Genomic DNA, 23,250 nt, shown 5'->3' with positions numbered 1-23,250 from the left:
AAGGTTAAGTTAGGTTATATGCGTTTTGAAATAACCTCGTTTTAAGGTCACATTTGAATTTGTTTTAATTGTCAGACATAGGGTCTCAGCTCCAAGGAATAGGGCCTGCTATGGAGAACATGCAGTCTCCTGTTTTTGTACTGATGGCACAGTTAGTAATCCTTTGTTATGAGATCTTCATGATCTCTGTGGCGTGTATGGTAGTAGTGCCACCCCTACCAGGCTTGTGTTAGAATGGAGAGAGGAGCCTATTAAAGTTAAGACTTTGTAATGGATTCGGGATCGTATCGGTAGCCAGTGCAGAGCTATCAGTGATTGCAAGATCTGATCGAATTGCCTTGATCCTGTTAGGAGTCTCACTGCAACATTTTGTAGAAGTTGTAGTTTTTTTTTTTATAAGACCTTTGGGTGCTCCGAGTAGAAGAGTTGCAGTAGTGTAAGTTTGAAAAAATGAGGGCTTGTAGTCCCATGCGGAAGTCTACATGAGGCAGGAGTGGTTTCAGTCCATGTAGTAATTGCAGTGTAGTATATCCTGATTTGATTAATTTACGTGTTTTTCCATTGTTAGCTTCTCATCGATCTGTATTCCTAAGTCCCGCACTTGGTCTGAGGAAGTTATATTGAAATTACCTAGGTCAAGTGTTTGCGGCAGCGTTGTTGGAGGATTTCTTCTTAACAGAATGATTTCTGGGTTTTTTTTAGTGTTTAGAGATGGTTTGAGATTGCATAGTTCATGTTGAATGGCCTTCATGTATGTTGCCAGCGTCTGTACCGTATTTTCAATAGAATTGGTACAAGGTATGTAGAACTGAATGTCATCGGCATGTAGGTAGAAGGCGATTCCTAGATTGGATAGTAATTTACATAGTGGAAACATGTAGATGTTGAAGTGAGTTGTGGATAGTGCTGAACCCTGGGGGACACCAGCGTCTATCAGAAAGGTGTCTGACATGTGGTTACCCAGTTTGACTTGGAATGTCCTTTTTGATAGGAAGGAGGGGAACCACTTCATTACGTCACCGTCAATTCCAATTTTTCTCGGCATAGAAGGGTATGGTCAGCAGTGTCGAAGGCAGCCGAGAGGTCAATTAGCACCAGGATATAAGATTCGTCATAGTTAAATCTGCATAATATGGGGTCTGTTAAGGAAATGAATAAAGTCTTGGTAGAGCAATGTTTTTCTGAATCCAGATTGGTTTGGATGTAAAATGTGGTGTCATCTAGATATTCTACTTGTGATAATATGGCTTTTTCAAGAATTTTGGATGGAAAGGGCAGGTTGGATATATAGGTTGATAGTTTTTCCAAATGTCACTACTGCTGGATTTATTTTTTAGGATAGGTTTTATCACTGCTTCTTTCGCCCTTTCTGGGACTAGACCTTCCAAGACAGATTGATTGATCATGGATGTGATTGTTGGAGTGATCGTGTTGTGTATTAGTTTTAAGGAGCTGGATGGAATGGGGTCAAGGGGTTTTAACTTGGCAGTAATTTGCATGATTTGTAATTTAGATATACTGTCAAAGGAGGTCCATTTAGCTGGTTTATAGTTTTCTTCTTGTTCTCTGGTTGTTGGATGGGCTGAAAATTGGTTTCTTAGTCTGGTTATTTTTTCGGACAAATGATTGGAGTAGTCGTTGCAAGCATTCTTAGAGAAGCAGTTGTTGTTCTTGATAGAGGATGAAGGGTCCTTGATTAGGTGTTTAATGACTTCTAAGAGTAATTTTGAGTTAAAAATCCCTCCTTGAATCTGTTTAGCATGGTATTCTTTCTTCACTTTGTTGATAGAAGCCCGGTATCGAGAAAGTAGTGATCTGTATTTTCCGAGTGATTCTGAGGACTGGCTTTTCTGCCACAGTTTCTCAGATTTTCTCAGTAATTATTTTGCATGCCTAAATTCTTCATTGTACCAAGGTTTCTTTAGTTTAAAGAAACATTGGTCAGGCTGTATTGATTTTGTTTGGATTGGGCGTAGGTTGTCTGCTATTTCGTTAACCGTGATGTCCCATGTGTCAAATGAGGTAGAGGTGTTGGGGAAAGTTGAAGTTGAGTAATTCTAAGAAATGGCTCATGGCGGCTAACAGGCAAAAATTCCCACAAATGGCGCACATTCACCGTCTCTCAATTACAGAATGGTTAATGGTAGAGTTAGAGTGATGAGCAGCGTACAGTTTTGTGTTAAATCAAGAGGGCCTGGTTCCAGGGCTCCAACTTTGAGCCTTTGTTTGCCCTTTGTGTGGGTGAAGGTTTGTTAACACAGTCATCTTGGCTTGGGTTCAGGTCAGTACTGAGGGACTGCAGGTGGCACTCTCAGTTATGTAGCTGTGCCTCAAAGTTTTGTTCTCTGTCTCCATCTGCTGGTAGGGATGCATAAACCCACTTGTCTGGACTGATCGTGGTACTTCAGGAACGAAAATGAGCAGATGATAACCAATTTTCCTATACTGCTTTAATCCAAAGAGCTAGCATGCCCTTTCAGAATTCAAGTTTATGTGGAAATAAAGGTCAGGTGTATATGAGACCTTTTTATCAGACAGTTCATCCCCCCGACTGTCTGCACAGATGCGTAGTTAGGCACATTTTCTAAACCGATGTGATGTGCGAATGAACGTCTGTATAAAAAAGGCAATAAATAAATAAACGCTGGATGTGAGGGTTTCATGCAGCTGCTTCTATAAAGGCCTTGGGCCTGGCTTGCTCCTGCAGATCTTCTGCTCAGTGCCAGTGAGAGAAATCCTGAGGAATGTGAGCTTTTTCATGTACTGCTCTCATTACCTTGGGCGCTTCATCTCCTTGAACAACACTCATCTTTCCAGAAGGCCGTCGAGACTCTGCTTTTTTTTGTTTTTTCCCTTTTGTTTGAGTAGTGTCTTCTCAGACTAGCCACTGCCATTAGCAATGGTTACATGGAATAGACTTAGCTTTTGGGTACTTGCCAGGTTCTTATGGCCTGGATTGGCCACTGTTGGAAACAGGATGCTGGGCTTGATGGACCCTTGGTCTGACCCAGTATGGCATGTTCTTATGTTCTTATGTTCTTATTTTGTATGGACGTGCTCTTTTTTGGGGGGTTTTATATTAACCATTCTGTAATTGTGAGGCGGTGAATATGTGCCATTTTGGGGGATTTTTTGCCTGCTAGCTGCCATGAGCCATTTCTTGGAATTGATGGGACATAAATATTGCCATGATTGGCTGTGATATTTCAATACAAAGAGAATCTCTGAATGCATAATCTGGTAGAGCAGCACTGGTGGGATTGTTCAGCACATCCATTCAGGCTTCCTAGGAGACCGTTGAGCAGTGGCATTTAAGCGCATAGAGGACAGGACAGAGATGCGTCTGCTCATTGCTTTGTGTCTCCTGTGCTCTGGGCCGATGCACTGCAGGTCGTTGGCAGCATGGATGCCCACCCAAGCCGTTACTGTGCCACCGTACGTGTGCAGCGACCGCGGCAGGAGATCATCGAAGACCTGTCCTACATGGTGAGGGAGCTTCTCATCCAGTTCTACAAGTCCACGCGCTTCAAGCCCACGCGGATTATCTTCTACCGAGACGGCGTTCCTGAGGGGCAGCTCCCACAGGTGAGGAGGCGGGGGGGGGGGAGAGCGTAGGCGTGCACTACCGCTGTGTTCTTAATGCTGCGAGAGGGATCCCCATAGTCTGTTTCTGCTGCTGCCACAAGCAGGGATCCTCATTATCTTTCTCGGCTTCCATCGGTCTTCCCAGCATCGGCCTCTCTTCTCTTCTCATTCCTCCATAAGGTTTCTTACGTCTTTCACTGCTCCACCCTCCTCCATTCCATCTTCCCTTTCCTTATCTCCTAATCCTGCACCACTTCCTCCGGACCCTGCTTTCCCACCCTTCCACACTTGTTACTCCTTTCTCTCCCCCACTCTCCCACATGCAAGTCTGTTCACCTCCTAACTGAGTTGGCGGGAGCTTATCCTGCCAACGCCGACTGCCCCGCACCCATCTACGCCACGTGTCATAAAGAATCAGCAGCCAAGAAGTGCCAGGCCGCGGGTTTTGGAATTGCTTGTGTTGTTGACGAAGGCGATGCAGCGTGGTCTACGTCGGCAAGACAGGCCCCCCCCCCCCCCACCGCAGTACCAGTGTGGCTGGCCTCTGAGATGATATCCTCCTTAAGCTAAGTATTGGAGGTCGGTGGCATGCTGACTGCCACGGCTGAGGGGTGGGGTTCTGAGGTATCCGTCAGATGTTAAGTTTAGAATAAAAGTAATATTCACAGATTAATTTGGCTATTTTTTAAATAATACCTGCCAGCAGCTGGGCAGGGATCTTAATTAGTGGAAGATGCATCTTATAGCAAGCTGTGAAAATCGAGACGAGCGGGACGAAGGCAGGGGTGTGGACTTGTAATGTGTGCTCTGCTTTTCTCTGCTCCCTAGATTCTGCACTATGAACTCTTAGCGATCCGAGATGCCTGCATTAAACTGGAGAAAGACTACCAGCCTGGGATAACCTACATCGTTGTGCAGAAGCGCCATCACACACGGCTCTTCTGCGCAGACAGGAACGAGCGGGTGAGAAATGTGTCACATCTTCTCTTTGTGAAGGGGCAGAGAGAGAGAGAGGGAAAGACTGAGGCATTCACGGTGCTCCAGGCAAGTCTGATCCCGCGGGAGGAGGAGACCAAGCACAGGCTTATTGCTGTTATGCATAGAGAACATAAGAAGGGCCTTGCTGGGTCAGACCAAGGTCCATTGAGCCCAGCCCTTCTGTCAGTGATGGTGGCCAGTCCGGGTCACAAGCCCCTGTCAGATCCCCAGTAGTTGGACCTCACTCCCAGGGATAAGTTCCAGCTTTCCCAACTCTTCCGGGCTAATACCTCTTTATGGACTTTTCACGCGGGAACTTGTTCAGTCCTCTCTTGACCCTCGCTATGTTACTTGCCTGGGCCTCGTCCCCTGGCAGCAGATTCCAAAGCTCGATTGTGCGCCGAGTGGAAAAATACTTCCTGTGATTTGTTTCTAATCTGCGGGCTGCTAGTTTCAGGAAGTGTCCCCTGGTCCATTCCCTATTTACCCGTCCACCCCCCCGTCACTCGTCTGTTCTCCAAGCTCAAGAGCCCTAATCTGTTCAGCCTTTCTCCATTCGGGACCTTTTCCATCCCCTTTATCATTTTTGTCGGCCTTCCCTGTACCATTACTATGTCGTTTTTGAGATGGGGCGAGCAGAACTGCACACAGCACCATGGATCTATAGAAAGGGACGTTCCATTCCTCCCGATTCTTGATTTCTCTGGCTTGCTGTTGATGCGTCTGGTACAGGGGCCTGTATTGTGCCTCGGGGGGCCTTTGTGTCCACAGCTCTGGAAAAGGTGGCCTCAGTCTTTATGGGTTTGCACGGCCCGGGATGAAATGGAGTCACCCCGGATCAGCAGCAGGAAGCTGTCCTGCACCCACTCTAGATGAAGGGAGCCATTTACAGCAGATGCGTAACCGCTCACTTGTCCTTACAGATTGGCAAAAGTGGAAACATCCCTGCAGGCACGACCGTGGACACCAACATCACGCATCCGTTCGAGTTTGATTTTTACCTGTGCAGTCACGCAGGCATCCAGGTAACTCGGGCCACGTGGGAATTAGGGGCTCTCTAGTTCTCAGAAAGAGAAGTGACGGCAGGGTCTTAATTCTCAGCATTCCTGTTAACAAACAGAACATAAGGGAAGGCCAGATGTCCCGTGTAGGTCTTGTGATTTCTTGGCATGGGCAGCAGCTGTGAATTTCTTTTGTGCCCTAAGAGAGCCTGGAGGCAGCTTATCTGTAGAAATTATTGTATATATTGATATATATTGTTGTGGTGTGAGGCTAATGCTGGTTTTCTGGACTCCAAGACATTTATTAAAGAACAGCAGGAGAAATCACAGTATCTAGTGCAGGGGCAATATTTATTACACTGTGGTGTGGGATCAGGCCTGCTAGGTACCGTTTAACTAGCTATATTCTCTGAATGTAGCCAGGAAACGCAAACGCGTTCCAGAATAACGTTAACCCTGCTTTTGGACACCTGTAGACATGGCCGAATAACTTATCTGGTTAACTCTGTTTCCTCCTGGGAAAGCCCAGCTGGAGGAATATAACAGAAAGGAGGCGCACTGCATGCTGTGAGCAGGGTCCGAGGGTGAGGGGTTGGCACTGAAACGTTAGTAGGATGGAAGCTGATGGTGCAGTACGTGGTGCGGGCCGGGCTAGCATTGGGACGTCCGCAGGGTATTGGCAGCCCTGAGCAGCAGTAAGAGTTACAAGGAGCAGCGTGTTCACTCTCTCTCAAGATTTATTTACCATTGAAGCAGGGTGTGGCTAGACAGACAGACAAACCTACATGGATTCTTCCCTAAATAATGGGTAACACCTCCTACCCTCCAGCTTTTTTTGTCCTCTCTCAATAAGCTCTGGCCTACAGCATCCACCTAGGAGAGTGCAGTGAAATGAGTCCCAAAGTTATCCGCTTGCAGGATGAGATCCCTCCGCACGCCCCATGTTCCATGCTGCCCCTCTCCCTCCCCAGGGTACCAGCAGGCCTTCCCATTACTACGTCCTGTGGGATGATAACCGCTTCACGGCGGACGAGCTCCAGATCCTGACGTACCAGCTGTGCCACACGTACGTGCGCTGCACGCGCTCCGTCTCCATCCCTGCCCCTGCATATTACGCCAGGCTGGTGGCCTTCAGAGCGCGGTATCATCTGGTGGACAAGGAGCACGACAGGTGAGTGGCTGCGTTTTTTTTTTTTCCCTCGCTCTTTCGGGAGAAGTGCGTCTGAGAGCCCTGAAGGGAGTTGAGGCGGTGTCTGAGAGTTTGCTCCTTCCAGTTTCTGTCTCTGAATTGAAAACTGAACAGCAGGGGCAGTGTTGGGAGCCGCGTAAGCGCGCAGGTCTGAAAATACGGCACCTGGGAAGGACCTGATGCCTCACTGCTGCCACTTTTCATTTCTGTGGCGCCTCCAGATGCGGGCAGATAAGTATAAAACACAGTGCCTTCTCCATGGAGCTTACAGTTTAGTCAATAGGAGAAGAAAGCGGCTTTATAAACTTTATCATAGAAAAATGGTTGAAGCCAACGACATTGTGAACAGGAGAATTGGGATTTATGACTTCAAAGCAGCCTCAGAAGGTTGGATTTTTTTTTTTTTTTTAGCTGGATTTAGATATGGCCAGAGAGAGCCAATGTTAGAGATCGCAGACCCCGTAAGCTTCGGCTAGTGAATTACATTTTTTGGCCAGTGATACTAGCTGGGTATTTGCTGACTGGAAGAATAAAGAGGAGTGAGCTGAGGGCACGTACAGTTAGACGGGATGAGGTGGGAGGTAGAGGAGGGAGGGGGGACCAGCTCACAGGAGCAGATGTTGGTGCACAGATTTCTGGCCCATCCCGAGACTTGTGGGAGGAGGGGCCACGGGTGAGGCGGCCCGGGCTGGGTTGTCTATGGGATGGAGTTGGCTGTTGCATCAGGGTGAAGACTGCATTGTGACTTTTCTCCCTTTCTTCTCTTGCAGTGGCGAGGGCAGTCACATATCGGGCCAGAGCAATGGAAGAGACCCGCAGGCACTGGCCAAAGCTGTGCAGGTCCATCAGGACACCTTACGCACCATGTACTTTGCGTGAAGGCGTTGTTACCTTTTTTGGTTTTTGTTTTTGTTTTGTTTTTTTTTGATACCTCAAGTCACTCCAGAAGCTTTTCCGATTTTGTAGGAGCCACGCACACAAGAAGCGTTGTGGGGAGGAGGAGGAGCACCTTGCGTTTTATAAGGTCAGCAGGCGAGGAAGAGGAAGAAGAGCTGGAACTTTCTCGCTTCTCTGCTGCCTGTATCCGACCAAACAAAATGAAGACATTTTTAAAATAACAATGGAGGGGGAAAATAATAACCTCAGACACTGTTTACTGCTGAAAGGAAAAAGCAGGATTTGCGATCAACTTGAAATGCAATATTTTACAGACTTGGACTGTGAGACAGAGGTGGTGCTCTGACACCGTATCGAGAGGCTGCTAGAAGGGCACGTGGGTCCGTTGGGTCTGATTGAGGGGGAGGGGGGGGGCACTTCCTAGAGCCTTAACCAGGCAGGACTAGATTTGCTAACCAAATGAATTTAGGATATGAGATGATTAATTGGCTAAGAATTTATACTTTATAGAAACATCCTAAAGGTTCATTTTCTTTCCTTCTTTCTGCTCACTTCCACGCTCCGGTGTCCTTGGTTGTTTTGGTTAATGTAAGGCACCTTTCATGTAGCTCAGAACTGGGAAGAATGGGTCTTCAAAGCTTAGTGAGCTGATGCGATTCCAAGCAGTACACAGCACCCAGGGGTGAGTGCCTTACTATAATGCTGCAAAACTTCCACTTTTTATATGATGGAAAAGAAACAAGGAAGTGCTTGCTTCATGACCTCGAACTGAGTTGAAAACAATAATCTGTCCAGGAGGTTGCACTTTCAGGTATTCCAACACTTTCCTAGCTCGGCAAGTAAGTGACTTCCTTGGAAAATACGTCTCTCTGCTGCCCTAGACCAGCTGGCTCAGGTTGGCTGAAAAGGTTTTTCAGCTACAAAAAAAGCTCTCTGGGTGTTTTGTGAATGTTTTAGTGCTCCTGACAGATATCAGGGTCTCAACCCAGCCCCTGTAAACTTGACAGAGAAGAGAGTCGTAGTAGAGGAAGATCTTTTGCTGACCCCCCCCCCCCCCCCCCAAATCACCCTGCTCCTGTGTGGTCAGACACACGGACAGCTGTGTTCTTTACGGCAGAAGTGTTCCAGAAAGCCACAGCTCGGCAGCCCATGCATAGGAAGTTGGGATTGCCCGGGCTGTTGTACTAATTCCACACATCTAGCACAGAATCTGCCTCTGAAGTGTCGTTACAAGGGAAACGCTGCGCCTTTGAAGAGCTCCCTCTGACTGCTGCTGTGAAATGGATGTGTTTCGAAAGGCAGGACATTGACTGGCTGCTGGACTTTTACTTAGCTAACTAATTTTGTTTTTACTAATTACCTGTCTGAGGAAGGGGAATTTATTTTTTCATGGGATAATTGTAGTAGCAATTTGTTTTCTGAAAGTGAGCCATAAAGGTTGCTGCTTAAAAGAAAAAAAAAAAAAAGAAAAATCACACCAAGCATTAATTGCATGTGCTGCCAACTCTGTTGCCGATAAGCAGAGCAGGACCCGGTTAGGACTCTGGTGAGAGAAATTAGCTGTAGAATATCCCTTTGCATGGGGGATTCCTCTGCTCCTTACAGGCCTCCTCTTCCTGCCTGGGATCTGCTCACACACACAGCCCGCCTCGTGGTGCAGCATCTCAGGCAAGAAGTGGTTTAGTGACCCTTGAACTGGCTGGAGAGTGGAAGGGCATGGGAAGCACTGAACGCTTTGGTGGGTTGCCCTGTATCCAGAATGGTGATTCCCAGTTTGCTCCCTGAGGCAGGATGTGTGTGGGATACACCCAGGCTGGCTGGGTTGGGTGCCACTCATTTAGAACCTTATAGCTTGACTCTTAACCATTGGGACCCCTTTTCTGGAAGCTCTGCCTGTGACCTGTGCCACATTCCTGGAACAGTTGAGGTTTTGGAGGCAGACTTGGATGTGAATTGTCCTCTGGTTGCTCTGCTGCATCAGAAAGTGGAATCTGGATCAGGCTTGTGCCAATGTGGTTTAGCAAGAAGCACTGACAGTATTGTTTGGACACTCCCTTGACCTCTGTGTGGTTATATTTATTTGACATTCTTAAACAGGAAAAGTTTGGGGTTGGCCATGAGCTGCTAGAATGTGAAACAGTGCTTGCATTATCGGTGCTGTGTTCCTGTTGGATAAAATCCAGACTTTCCCATTCTGTATGGCTGGAGTCTGGTTTGTAAGTGCCTGGGGCCGAGAGAGAGATGCTGAGCTCGTACAGTAAGTACACCGGGAAGACCAATCAATGAATCGGGTCATTTCCTGGCTTCTTATTCCTTTAAGTAGCATTGCCTAGTACTAGGGAATGAGAGCAGATGTTTCAAATGTTTATTCCTGATGTGATCTCATATATAGTATAGGAGTCCCAGGAATGATTTGGTGAATGGAGTGTGTGGTCTCTGTATTTAGGTATCCTTTACTGACGGGGGGGGGGGGGGGCTTTGAGGAATGGCACAGAAAGTGAGCATTTGTGAGTGTCTGTCTGTCCTGCTGTTTATCAGCTGGAGGTTGGAGGGCTCCCCTGCTGACGCCTGTACCCTGAGTATAAAGCACTGCTCTTTATGGTCATGTGATGTGTGTAACTGTCTGGCTCTTCTGACTGCTTCTGCCTTCCCTGATATACATGTGTGTAAGGTAAGCAGGAGCCTTTCTGACTTCTTACAGCATGGGACTGGCTTACAGAACATGCCCTTGCCCAATTAGAGGTTCCTGTCCAGTTTTCGTTAAGAGTAGTGAATCACCAATACACTAAGTAGACCAAAACAAGTGAATATTTGTCTGACACACCGCGGCGACAGAGTGCTTTAAGCTGCTGCTGCTGCTAATGAGTAGCACATGCCTGGTTTTGGTGACTAGCCAAAAATATTTAAATTGTAATTTTGGCTTGTAGCTCATGGCAAACTCATCTCTCTAAGTGACACTAATTTTAAAGCAGATAAGTGCAGAGTCATTGCTGGGTTTTATTTCTAATGTTTTTTTTGTCTTAGATTCAGAAAGTAGACCTGGGGAAGGTTATCCGCACAGTCCCTTTCACAAGTGCCTGCGTACTGATACTGACATGGTATCTATGTTTCATCTACGACATAATATGCCAACTGTAGCACACTTAGGTGGTGATCTCAGAGAGAGTACTGCCCTTCTGGCTGGGAGGCCTGGTTGCTTTTCCTGTTTACTTCTCTTTTCATGTTGCTGTGGACCCCTTTGGCTATGCAGTGGAAAGAATGAGGGGGCCATTTCTGTGTGCACTACGTGCTGAGGGGAGGGGAGGGGTTGTTTTTAATTACAAAGCAAAATGACCCAGTTTCAGTTCATATCTGTGCACCAGGACTTTCTTCACTAGAAAAATCTGGATCAGCACTCGGATTGGCTGATTTTAGTATTTTCTCAGACAATACAGAGGGTGTGCCCACACACAAGGTATGACTGAGTCTCCACCCTGCACTCCGATCACAGCCTCCAAACTTTGCAAAAAAGTAAGTTCGCTCACAGCAAAACTCCAGTGCCCTTCTCATTTTGTAATCCAAATCATGTAGGGGCAAAAATGCATTGCTAGTCCTGCGTTCCACTGGCATCGAGGCACTGGTTTGATCCTTAATTCATAAATGAAATAGTTTAGTTCGTGACAGGTGCCATTCTCATCTCAGTATTTAAGGTGCTTAGCCACTGTTACATAGGCGCGACCACATGATTTATCATGTTTCTCCATGTCCTGTTACCAGGGCACTCGCTGTCCTAGAATGTCTCGGGGAAACGCTGGCAAATCTGGAACAAACCTCTGGTGCGCTGAGTAAAGCAGAGATCTGGACAGCACCCAGCTGCATGGACGAGATGCTTTGTGCAGCTTCGGCCGGAGTTTTCCGCCTGAGATGCTGACACTAAGTCGCTAGAAACACAGATGTCTGGGAATCCGTTGTCAGAGAGGCTGGAGCTGCACGGGTGATGGAGGCAGAGGAGTTATCCTTAGCACATGCTGTCCGTGCTCCTCGCGGAAAGGAAGTCGCACAGCTTCTCAGGCATTGTAAGGCGCTTTATTTTTGCCACTTGGACAAAAGTTAAACGTGCCATGATTTCCTTTCGAACTTAGAAAATGAATATAATGTATTTACAGGTGCAGCAGTAATAATTCAATTACAGAAGCCTTGAGTTGGGAAAACACTCATGTGGACATGAAGTATCAAAATGTGCAAGGGGCTGAAGGCCAGTGCCTGAGTGTCCCTCAAGGCAACAGGTATTTAGGATCTGACGAGTAAACTTTTCCTGAAATAATAAAGTCAGGACGTTCCCCTCTGTGTAGGTACTGGAAACAGTAAAGTCTTGGCACACGCAGGATAAAAGGTTCCTGCAATGAAATACTAATACTCTGCTCTTTTACGTCTTGTTGCCGCTCGTCATTTCCTCCTGATGCTTAAAAGTGCAGTCCCTCCTCCTGTTATAATGAAGGTGAGCCAAACAAAAAGGTTGTAAATGAATTTAGAAATGACTCTGTGATGCACGCTTTTTACAAAAACAAGCTCTGCGTTGAAGTTTGGTTTGTTTTCCTGGTCGTACATGGAGTGCTTTGCGCCAACTTTAGCTCCAAAATGAAGGCAGAATTCTGGTCGGCTCTGTATCTCTTTTTTTTACATGTTTCTTTAACCAAAGGAGAGAAAAGTCTACTTTTCAGGAAAACATATACATTGTGCTAGACAAGACAGTGGCTGTGTGCATGGTAATTGAAAAAAACAAAATGTTTACAGCCACCATGAGCTACTGCTGGCCCAGCCAGGGACATAGTGCTAATTGTAACCGGATTAAAGGTCGAACCTGCCTGTGTACAGCCGGAATAGTGTAAGCATGTGTAGCTGCTGTGCATGTTACTGGTACTCTTGAAGTGGTCGTAGTTTTATTGTATGCTGCCCATCTCTGAAGGAGCCCTATCGTAAAAAGTTGATGAGCACTAAAGCAAAAAATAATGCAAGAAAAGTTGGTATTTTAATTTTGCAGCACAAAGCTGCAGTGTTGCCACCTTTCTGTCTCTTTTGAAGTCAGCAACTCTGGTTAATCCTTACGTTGGTTTCTCTGGCTGCTGAGTCCGGTGCCACATATTCTCCCAAGGAGTGTAACACTAAAGCCGCACAAGGAAATCCTGCAGTGACTTAAGGGACTTGGGATGCTGTGCCAAAACCGTCAAAAAATGATTTAATTCTTTTATATAGGGTTAGGTGCCAGCAGAAATAATTTCTCAGTTCCTTGCAGAGGTTTCATAGCCAGCAATAGTTTTCTCTGGGTTCAGAAGTATCCAGTGAGTGCCTTGGGCCTTAAGAACGGAAGGAGCAGTAACAGAAATGTGACAAGTGCCACCGCCTGGCATGGTCTTCTCTCCTTTCGCTCTTTTTAAAACACTTTTTTTTTTTTTTCCAGGCTTCCAGCTCAGTTAGAAACAGTGCTGACATTCTGCTGCCATGAGCCGTCATTTATTAACAGTTACCTGCTTTGTTTTTTTTCCTGTTTGATATCATCCCTAGCCATTGTAGCACTAGCCCTTGGCTGGGAGCCACACCCCCTGCAGTTCCACAGCTAATGGGGGTCCTTAAGCCTTGCCACTGGAATGTGAACTCCGCATCCTAGCGCTCAAACCCTGGTCTGTTGCAGGGCAGGGTGCAGCTCATGTTTTAGGCCTTGCCTAGTGGAAGCAGTGTTCACAGTACCAGCATGGAAGGTGTCCTGGCTGAGAGCATCTGTGACTCCTGCTGGCCGACTGTGGAGCACCTTTGTACCAGGTGCAGAAGGGAGCTGGGGGTCAGAGGAGGACCATTGCTGCAATGGTGAAGCTAGGGCTAAGAGAGAGATCTGCTGGAGTCTGTGTAGCAAGCCCCAGTGGCCTACCTGAATACAGAGCAAATGAAAGCAGAAAGTAGGGCGCTGGAATCTTGTCCGAAAGGCCTGGCTGCAGCCGCTGCCACTTTTGCATGGAGCAGCAGGTTCAGCAGCCTTCAATATCCTTTGCTTGCCACTTGTCATGAACTGAGATGCTTGAAGATGTGTAACAAGAAGGGACTTGGCCTGGAATGAGCATGCAAACTAATTTTGGGTTTCGAATCCTTTAGTGTTAAAAGCTTGGTATAAAATGGAAGAAGAACTGAACCCTCTCCCCAGTGGTGCCAGCAGGATGTCAGCACAGCAATAATTGATCTGCAGATCTTGGGTGTCACTTGCACTTCAGACTCATTTTGAAAGAGATGACTACCAGTAGCTTTGTTACAAGCCCTTTTGTATCCCTCTATGCCAAGAAGTGTTGAACTGTGTGTAGGGTGTTAAGTGCTGTTTCATTTGCTTTTTATGGACTTTGTGTTTTCCCCTTTAGACAAAGTTTTTGTACCATTCACTTGTCATTAAATAGATAAAGACAGTTGTGAGAAATCCTGTAAAACCAGCAACAGCACAAAAAAAAAAAATCCAACATGTTTTGTAAAGGAAATAGCTTGTATTTTAAGAGAAATACCTTTTTTTTTTTTTTTTTTTTTTACTGTATTGCCAAAACAAAGATTGGAAACAAGTTATGAGATCTTTGGACTGGGCCAAACGATTACCAGATACTGTAGAAAATCACAACAGCCTCTTTATAAAATGGTACATATTAAAAAGTTGTTCCAAATGTGGTGTTTATACTTGCTCATTGTATTTTATAGCAAGGGGACCGCCTCTTCTGCTGTTACCTGCAGTTTAGTTCCTTACAGTGCTGCTACCTGCAAATGTCCTCCTCCTGCATATTTATTTTTTAGACTTAGCTTCTGCTTTTCCAGTGATAGCTCAAGGTGAGTAACGTTCAGGTACAGGTTGCAAGTCCTCTGCTTGTACGTGAAGCGACTTGCCCAGGGTTACAAGGAGCGGCAGTGGGATTTGAAGTATTGGGAGTTGTGTTTGGAGGTGAGGAAGAGTTGTGGAAGTTCCTCGGCTGTGCCACTGACGGCAGCATTGGGCACTGTACAAATTTCAGTGCCACCTGCCTGCTGTGCCATCCTCCTGCCAGTGTCCCTAGGCCTCTTCAAGTAATTAGGTGCAGTAATTTGTAATCTCCTTAGTTGTCTGAGTAACAGATTACCGTAACCCATTGAAAAAGTGATCTCAGCCAGTTGAAGCATTACTTTTGGGGATAAGGGGGGGGGGGGGGAGGTAGCATGGATGATTTTTCGTTACTTAGCTAGAAGCTCAGCCTTGATACCACAGCACTGATTGCCCCCAGGGTCCTCCCATGCTGTGCCAATACAACAATCGTTTGATACGAGGTGGTAGGGCTCTGGGAATTCAGGGTAATGACAGTTTACTCTTTCCACCTCAGGATGGTTTAACCCTAAGGGTAGAGAAAATAAATCTGCCTGATGATGTAAAACGTGAACTAGGCCTACAGCATAGCAAAGTATTAAATGTGCTGCTATTTCCAGCCTGTCTTTTGTGGTTTTTGTTTTGGTTTTTTTTTACCTAGCAGCTTCTTCTAATGCTTTTGAGCTTCTAGCTCAATTGATACTGGCCTCTGTTGGATCACCCTGCCATGAGCCTTTATTTGCAACTACCTGGGGATTTTTCCCCTCCCTATGTACACAATTCAGAGCTAGTCCTGGGCCCTCTATCTGATAACCAGGTGTCACCATTACCCAATTTTACTGAGGCTTCCTCCTCCTCCTAAGGCCTATGAACGCTGCCTGGACTGGCCCACCTGGGGGTCAAGCCATGTCCTCTGGCTGTTTGTTCCATGCAAAAGTGAAAAAGCAGCGCTCACAATGACTGAAGGAGCCGCAGGACGGAGGGGTGTGAGTTAAGTTACAGTGGCTTTCTTAATCGGTTTCTGAAGCCAAAGTGTATTTTGTCAAGTTTAGCACAACCAGAATTGATTTAGAGACTCTGGGTTTGGTTTATCACTTTCTATTTTATAAAAGATTATATAGACAGAGTGACATTTTTATGATTTATAAGAGAGTATCCACTAATTTATAAACTAAAAAAAACCTCACCATCACATTTTGGCTGCTCAATAACACAACAGTGCCAGTGGTTACCAATTGAAATAATCAAGAAGTTATAGCCTGAATGACTAGTCTGAAAGCTGCCTGATTATTAGTTTTGCTCATGGAGGGCCCAATGCAGTAAATAGTATGCTAATGCATCAGAAGTTTAAAAAGCACATAGAAAATAGTTAAAATAATTAATGGTATGGAATGAGTAAATGTTAATCAGTTGTTTACTCTTTCTAAAAGTTCAAAGACCAGAGGATACACAATGAAGTTACCAGGTAATACTTTTAAAACTAAGAAGAGACTATTTTTTTATTCAATGCATAATTAAGCTTTGGAATTCATCACCAGAGGATGTGATGAAAATTATTAATGTAGTTGTGTGTTAGAAAGATTTGGACAAGTTCCTGGAGGAAAAGTACATTATTAAGGTGGAGTTGAAGAAATCCAATGCTTATTCTTGGGATAAGCAGCTTGGAATCTCTCTACCCCCTTGGGATCCTGCCAGGTACTTGAGACCTGGCTTGGCCATTGTTGGAACCAGGATACTGGGGGTTGATGAAACTTTGATTTGACCCAGTATGGCAAGTCTTATGTTCATTCAGTACAGGCTCATTGCACATTTTAACTTGGAGGGAGTGGGGGAATCTCTCAGATGTGGTTTATGCATACAAAACATGTTTTGTGCATATTTTTCTGCTTTTTAGCATTTCAAAATGGATTACACTGTAGACATTTCCCATGGAGGAGGCTTCTAAGAAAACTAAAAAGTAATGGATAGGAGGTGGCATCCTTTTGTGGATTGCAAGGTAGTTAAAAGACTGGAAACAGAGTAGGATTAAATAGTTTTCACAGTGGAAAAAGATGGAGTGCCTCAGGGATCTGTACTTGGACCAGTGCTTTTTAATATATTTATAAATGATCTGGAAAGGGGTACGATGAGTGAGGTAATCAAATTTGCAGATGCTACAAAATTATGCAGAGTAGTTAAATCTCAAGTGGATTGTGATGAATTGCAGGGGGACCTTGTGAGACTGGAAGATTGGGCATCCAAATGGCAGATGAAATTTAAGTGGACAAGTGCAAGGTGATGCATATAAGGAAAAATAACCCTTGCTGTAGTTGCACAATGTTAGGTTCCACATTAGGTGTTACCACCCAGGAAAGAGATCTAAGCGTCATAGTGGATAACACATTGAAATCATCGGCTCAGTGTGCTGCAGCTGTGTGATGCTAGGTCCGGCATACCGCTCGAAGGGCTGGGGTCCGGTACCAGCTGGGGATGGCCATGAGTTGGGTCCCCTAGGGCCTCTTTGCACTGTATACACAGTGCCGTGGCCTCATGCTGTGCAGCTCTAATGTGGCATGCTGGGCAGAGGCCCTGAGATTTGAGCTTATTTTCCGGTGGAGCCACGGCTTCTGGGCTTACAATATGGTTGTGCATCAAAGATGCGCGTGTAGGTTTAGTGCACGCATGCCGAGAGATGTGCGCGCTGTTGTGCGCACGGGTCGACGTTATGCGCCCAGCACAATGAGCGCGTGGCTATGCGCCTTGCTTGTGCGCGCGACTCGCCTCTGTGTGCACGGATCGAGGCGGCGAAGAGGGCCAAAATGGCGACTGCAACCACCTCAGAGGGTCTCCACGTGGGAGGGCCCTCGGATCTGACCAGGGTCTAGCCCTGCTAGGGCCGATCAACCCCGTGGCACTGGTCCCAGCTGGCGACCTGTGCGTCTCCTCGAGCTTCGGAGACCGGAGACTTTTATTTATTTTTAATTTTTATTTGTATGTTTTTATATACCAAAGTTTAGCGAAAGGCCTTCACTCTGGTTAACAGTTATAACAACATTGTACATAGAATCAATGGTTTACATTCGTAACTTTGGGAGGTGGCACATGCCTACCTTCAAGTGAACAATTAGGGAACATAGGTTTATATGAACGGGCTGCAGATTACAAGGTAACTGAGGGGGGGGTTAGAATTAGGAAAAATATAAACCCATGTATTAAACAGGAAAGAATAAACGAAGCAAGAAAAAATAACTAAAACAGAATAAAATATGAACTGTCCTGTTAATAATAGTCTCAACTGGGTATGATGCTAGGTAAACGTTTGGGAGGTGTTAGTGTGTAATAAAGTATTTAGCGGTGCATGAATTTCTTGGGGATGGAAGAGTGATCGTTTAGCCTATCCCTTCTTTGTAGGCTTGTCTGAAAAGCCAGGTTTTGAGTAGTTTTCTGAATATTTTTTTTGTTGTTCTGTAGTCTTAGGGTTTCCGGTAGGGTGTTCCAGAGGTGAGGTCCGACTATTGAGATTGCTCTTTTTCTTACGGTTCTGAGTTTGGCTGTTGTGACTGATGGGATGTCCAGTTGTTCTTTGTTGATCTAGTGTTGTGTTGAGTAGTGTGGTGTTGGATAATGGTGTTTAGGCATGTGTTTTCATTGTTGTGTATTGCATTGTGTAAGATGGTTAGTATTTTGTATTAGATTCTTTTTTCTACCGGTAGCCAGTGTAGACTTTTTAGGACAGGGGTGATGTGGTCCGATTTTTTTAGGCCGGTGAGGATTCTGGCGGTGGCATTCTGTAGTATTTGGAGTGGTCGGGTTGTTGATTTGGATAGGCCTATCAGGAGAGAGTTGCAATAATCGATGGTTGTAAAAATTAGTGATTGGAGAACGGTTCTGAATTCCAGTTGGTTCAGGAGTGGTTTGAGGTGTTTTAGAATTCAAAGTTTGTGGAGCCCTTCTTTGATTTTCATAGCAATGTGCTTTTTGAAATTCATCTCTGGGTCAATCCATAATCCTAGATCTTGTACTTTTTCATTTAGTTTGAGTGTTGTCAATTTGGATGGCATGGTTCAGGTGAGCTCCAGAGTTTTTTCTTTCAAGTAGAATGCATTCCGTTTTGTCCATATTAAGGCAGAGTTTCATTTGATTTAGCATGTTTTTCATTGTATTGAGGTATGTGGCTGATAGTTTCATTGCGTTCTCGAGAGAGTTTGTTACGGGTATGATTAGTTGGATATCGTTGGCGTACATGAACTATGTGACGCCGAGACTGGAGAGTAACTGGCATAGTGGCAGGAGGTATATATTAAACAGAGTGGCTGAGAGTGCAGATCCTTGTGGGACTTCAGTTTCTAGGGGGATGGCATCTGAGGAGTGGTTGTTGATGTTTACCTTGAATGATCTGTTTTGGAGGAAAGAGGTAAACCATTCCAGTGTTTTACCTGCAAGTCCGATTTCGGCTAGTCTGGATATTAGACTTTTATGTTCGACTGTGTCGAACGCGGCGGAGAGGTCTAGTAGGATGAGGATGAATCTCTGTCCATTGTTGAAGCCTCTAATGATTGATTGTGTTTGATAGATTTGAGTAGTAAGGTTTCTGTGCTGTGATTTTTCCTAAATCCATGTTGGGTTGGGTAAAGGATATTGTTTGTTTCAAGATGGTCGTTGAGTTGTTTAAGGGCCGTCTTTTCCGTCAGTTTGGCGAGGAAAGGTAAGTTTGAGATTGGGCGGTAGTTATTGAGTCATCAGGATTGAGATTCTTTTTCTTTATTATGGATTTAATTGTGGCTATTTTTAATTTGTCAGGAAGTTCACCATCTTCTAGAGATTTATTTATAATAGCTGTGATGGTTGGGGTGATGGTTTGAGCTATTTCCTTTAGGGCTCTTATCGGAATTGTGTCGAGTTCGTGGCAGGCAGGGTTTAGGGTTTTTAATAGTTTCTCCATTTCAGTGGATGATATAGGGTCAAATGTGTGGTCCATGGTGTTATATCTTTGATGTTCTGTTGCATATTTTGGGAAGGTGTTTTATTTTCTCTATTTTGCTGACTTTGTTTTTGAAGACGATGGCAAGTTCTTGGCTTAGGTTTTTGGTTTGGGATGAGGGATTGTTGTTGTCTGATATTAAGTTGTTTACTATGTTGAAAAGTGATTTTGTGTTGTTCGAGGAGTTTTGGATTTTTTTGCCATAGTAATCTCGTTTCGTTTTGTTTATCAGCTTTTTATAAATTGCTAGCTGGGTGCGATATCTTTCCAGAGTTAGTGGGCCTTTGTTTTTTCACCATTCTTTTTCTTTCCTCCTTAAGGTGGATTTGGTGTCTCTTAGTTGAGTGTTGAACCATGGGTTTGTGTTTTCTCTTTTGTTCTTGATCTGTTTTAATCTTTCTGGATTTATAGTGTTAGCAACTTTAGTTGTGATTTGGTGCCATGATTGGGTGGCATTGTTTATATTTGAGAGATCTAAGTTCATCAATTGCTTTCCAAGTTCTTGTTGGAGTAGGTCTGGTTGGGAGGTCTGTATTTGAAGGTGTAGGTATTATTATTGCTTTTGTTCTTGTTGATTGGGTTGGCTTGGGTCTCACAGTTTAGGAGAAAGTGGTCGGACCATGGGACGGGCGAGTATGATATTGTTGTGTTTGTGAAGAAATTGTCGTTTGTGAAAAGGTCAAGGGTGTGACCTGCTTTGTGAGCTGGGTTGCTCACATGTGTGAAGCTAAGGGTGGATAGTACGTCTAACAGGGTTTGGCAGGTTTGGGTAGGCGGTGTGATGTCTGTGTGGAGATTAAAGTCTCCAAGTATGATTGTAGGTTTTTTGATGCTGATGTTTGTTATGAAGAATTCGATGAGGGGGGATATGTCATTGTCAAGAAGTCTGGGTGGGCAACAGACTATGCATATTTGCAGATTGTCTGCATCGAAAAGGGCTATTTCATATTGCTGGGGAAGTGTGTGTGGGATAAGTTTCATTGTGAAATGTTTTTTTATGATTAGTAAAAGGCCACCTCATCTACGAGATTTCCTGGGGATTGAGAATAAGTCGTAGGAGTTGTTGTTTGTTTGGTTTGTAATTACATGGTCCGTATTCTTAAACAATGGACTGAATCAAATCACGGTGAACCTAGAAGATGTGGTAGGCCTGATTGACAAACTGAAGAGTAGTAAATCACCTGGACCGGATGGTATACACCCCAGAGATCTGAAGGAACTAAAAAATGAAATTTCAGACCTATTAGTAAAAATTTGTAACTTATCATTAAAATCATCCATTGTGCCTGAAGACTGGAGGATAGCAAATGTAACCCCAATATTTAAAAAGGGCTCCAGGGGCGATCCGGGAAACTACAGACCGGTTAGCCTGACTTCAGTGCCAGGAAAAATAGTGGAAAGTGTTCTAAACATCAAAATCACAGAACATATAGAAAGACATGGTTTAATGGAACAAAGTCAGCATGGCTTTACCCAGGGCAAGTCTTGCCTCACAAATCTGCTTCACTTTTTTGAAGGAGTTAATAAACATGTGGATAAAGGTGAACCGGTAGATATAGTATACTTGGATTTTCAGAAGGCGTTTGACAAAGTTCCTCATGAGAGGCTTCTAGGAAAAGTAAAAAGTCATGGGATAGGTGGCGATGTCCTTTCATGGATTGCAAACTGGCTAAAAGACAGGAAACAGAGAGTAGGATTAAATGGGCAATTTTCTCAGTGGAAGGGAGTGGACAGTGGAGTGCCTCAGGGATCTGTATTGGGACCCTTACTGTTCAATATATTTATAAATGATCTGGAAAGAAATACGACGAGTGAGATCATCAAATTTGCAGATGACACAAAATTGTTCAGAGTAGTTAAATCACAAGCAGATTGTGATAAATTGCAGGAAGACCTTGTGAGACTGGAAAATTGGGCATCCAAATGGCAGATGAAATTTAATGTGGATAAGTGCAAGGTGATGCATATAGGGAAAAATAACCCATGCTATAATTACATGATGTTGGGTTCCATATTAGGTGCTACAACCCAAGAAAGAGATCTAGGTGTCATAGTGGATAACACATTGAAATCGTCGGTTCAGTGTGCTGCGGCAGTCAAAAAAGCAAACAGAATGTTGGGAATTATTAGAAAAGGAATGATGAATAAAACGGAAAATGTCATAATGCCTCTGTATCGCTCCATGGTGAGACCGCACCTTGAATACTGTGTACAATTCTGGTCGCTGCATCTCAAAAAAGATATAATTGCGATGGAGAAGGTACAGAGAAGGGCTACCAAAATGATAAGGGGAATGGAACAACTCCCCTATGAGGAAAGACTAAAGAGGTTAGGACTCTTCAGCTTGGAGAAGAGACGACTGAGGGGGGATATGATAGAGGTGTTTAAAATCATGAGAGGTCTAGAACGGATAGATGTGAATCGGTTATTTACTCTTTCGGATAGTAGAAAGACCAGGGGACATGAAGTTAGCATGGGGCACATTTAAAACTAATCGGAGAAAGTTCTTTTTTACTCAACGCACAATTAAACTCTGGAATTTGTTGCCAGAGGATGTGGTTCGTGCCGTTAGTATAGCTGTGTTTAAAAAAGGATTGGATAAGTTCTTGGAGGAGAAGTCCATTACCTGCTATTAAGTTCACTTAGAGAATAGCCACTGCCATTAGCAATGGTTACATGGAATAGACTTAGTTTTTGGGTACTTGCCAGGTTCTTATGGCCTGGATTGGCCACTGTTGGAAACAGGATGCTGGGCTTGATGGACCCTTGGTCTGACCCAGTATGGCATTTTCTTATGTTTCTGTCACTGCAACGAAGTCGGGTTTTTTTTCTTGAATAAGGTCTGATATTAGCATGAATTTTTTTGTGAGAGCTTGGGCGTTGATGAGGAAGAATCATCAACGCCCAAGGTAGATCATGCTTTTAAGTGATTTGTTGAGGAGGATCTTGACCAGGTGTCAGTATCTATTAGGGGGATTAGTAGTAGTTGTGGAGATCATTGTTGTATGATGTTGGGGTTTGTGGATGGTGTATGATTTTTTTGGTCGTCGGGACCGCTGTCTTGTGGTGATTTGCCTGTCTTGTGCATTGAATTTGCAGTAGATATGGGAGGCGGTTCAGTTTGTGGTAGGTTTTGTTCGAGCAGTATAGCAGTTGAGGTGATGGATCTAACTTACCTCTAAACAAAAGACCTAAGTTACCTCAGTTACATTAGGTTAAGGGGGCGCGCCCCTTTGTTATGCTCCTTAGGCGCGCTATCGCCTCTTAAGTAGGGCTGGTCCCATGTTACTGCCTAGGGATTGATGGTGGGTGGGATCTGAGGAAGTGGGGAGGGTAAGGTGAGGTCCTTCAGGGCCTGTTCCCTTGTGCCTGTGGGATGACCCTCCAGCGGGGGCCTACCGTGGAGGTAGGTGCGAGTCGGGTTGCTGTTCCGGGCGGTGAGCGGCGCGACCTACCGTGGAGGTGGGTCGTAGGCTGCTGATGGCACTGAGCTTGGCGTTCCGGTGAGGGTCTCGAGGCGCGCTATCACCTCTTAAGTAGGGCCGGTCCCACGTTACTGCCTAGGGATCAATGGTGGGCGGGATCTGAGGAAGTGGGAGGGTAATGCGAGGTCCTTTTAAATAGATTTCTACCTTACCTTGTCCCGGAGCTTCCCGGTTTCATTCTGGGCGGTCTCCGGCTGCGGGGGGAGAGGGAAAATACCTTCACCGCTGCGCTCGAGGTTGCACCTGCTGCCTCTCAGCCTCACCCAATGTCGGGAGGCTAGGTCCCCGCTGAAGGTCGGCCGCCGGACCGAGGCTCA

The 23,250-nt window shown here is 45.1% G+C and overlaps 1 protein-coding gene across 7 annotated transcripts in view; it reads left to right on the top strand.

The window, feature by feature from the left end:
• The window catches only part of LOC115100859 (protein argonaute-1), a 37,398-nt gene extending 24,762 nt beyond the window's left edge, over positions 1-12,636 (top strand). For 4 of the 7 annotated variants that reach the window (XM_029619859.1, XM_029619858.1, XM_029619862.1 and 1 more), the window contains exons 15-19: positions 3,391-3,585; positions 4,414-4,548; positions 5,487-5,588; positions 6,536-6,735; positions 7,524-12,636. In XM_029619859.1, coding sequence (XP_029475719.1) covers positions 3,391-3,585; positions 4,414-4,548; positions 5,487-5,588; positions 6,536-6,735; positions 7,524-7,632 — 741 coding nt within the window. In that variant the 3' untranslated portion in view covers positions 7,633-12,636. Of the gene's footprint in view, positions 1-3,390; positions 3,586-4,413; positions 4,549-5,486; positions 5,589-6,535; positions 6,740-7,523 lie in introns of those variants that run through there. The other 3 variants (XR_003859200.1, XM_029619860.1, XM_029619863.1) reach the window with 3 other exon arrangements.
• The last annotated feature ends 10,614 nt before the right edge of the window (positions 12,637-23,250 follow it).

This window comes from Rhinatrema bivittatum, chromosome 11, assembly GCF_901001135.1.
Source record: "Rhinatrema bivittatum chromosome 11, aRhiBiv1.1, whole genome shotgun sequence".
In the NCBI taxonomy this organism is placed as follows: domain Eukaryota; kingdom Metazoa; phylum Chordata; class Amphibia; order Gymnophiona; family Rhinatrematidae; genus Rhinatrema; species Rhinatrema bivittatum.
Note: the sequence above shows the minus strand (reverse complement) of the source record. Positions and strands in the feature narration are given on the sequence as shown.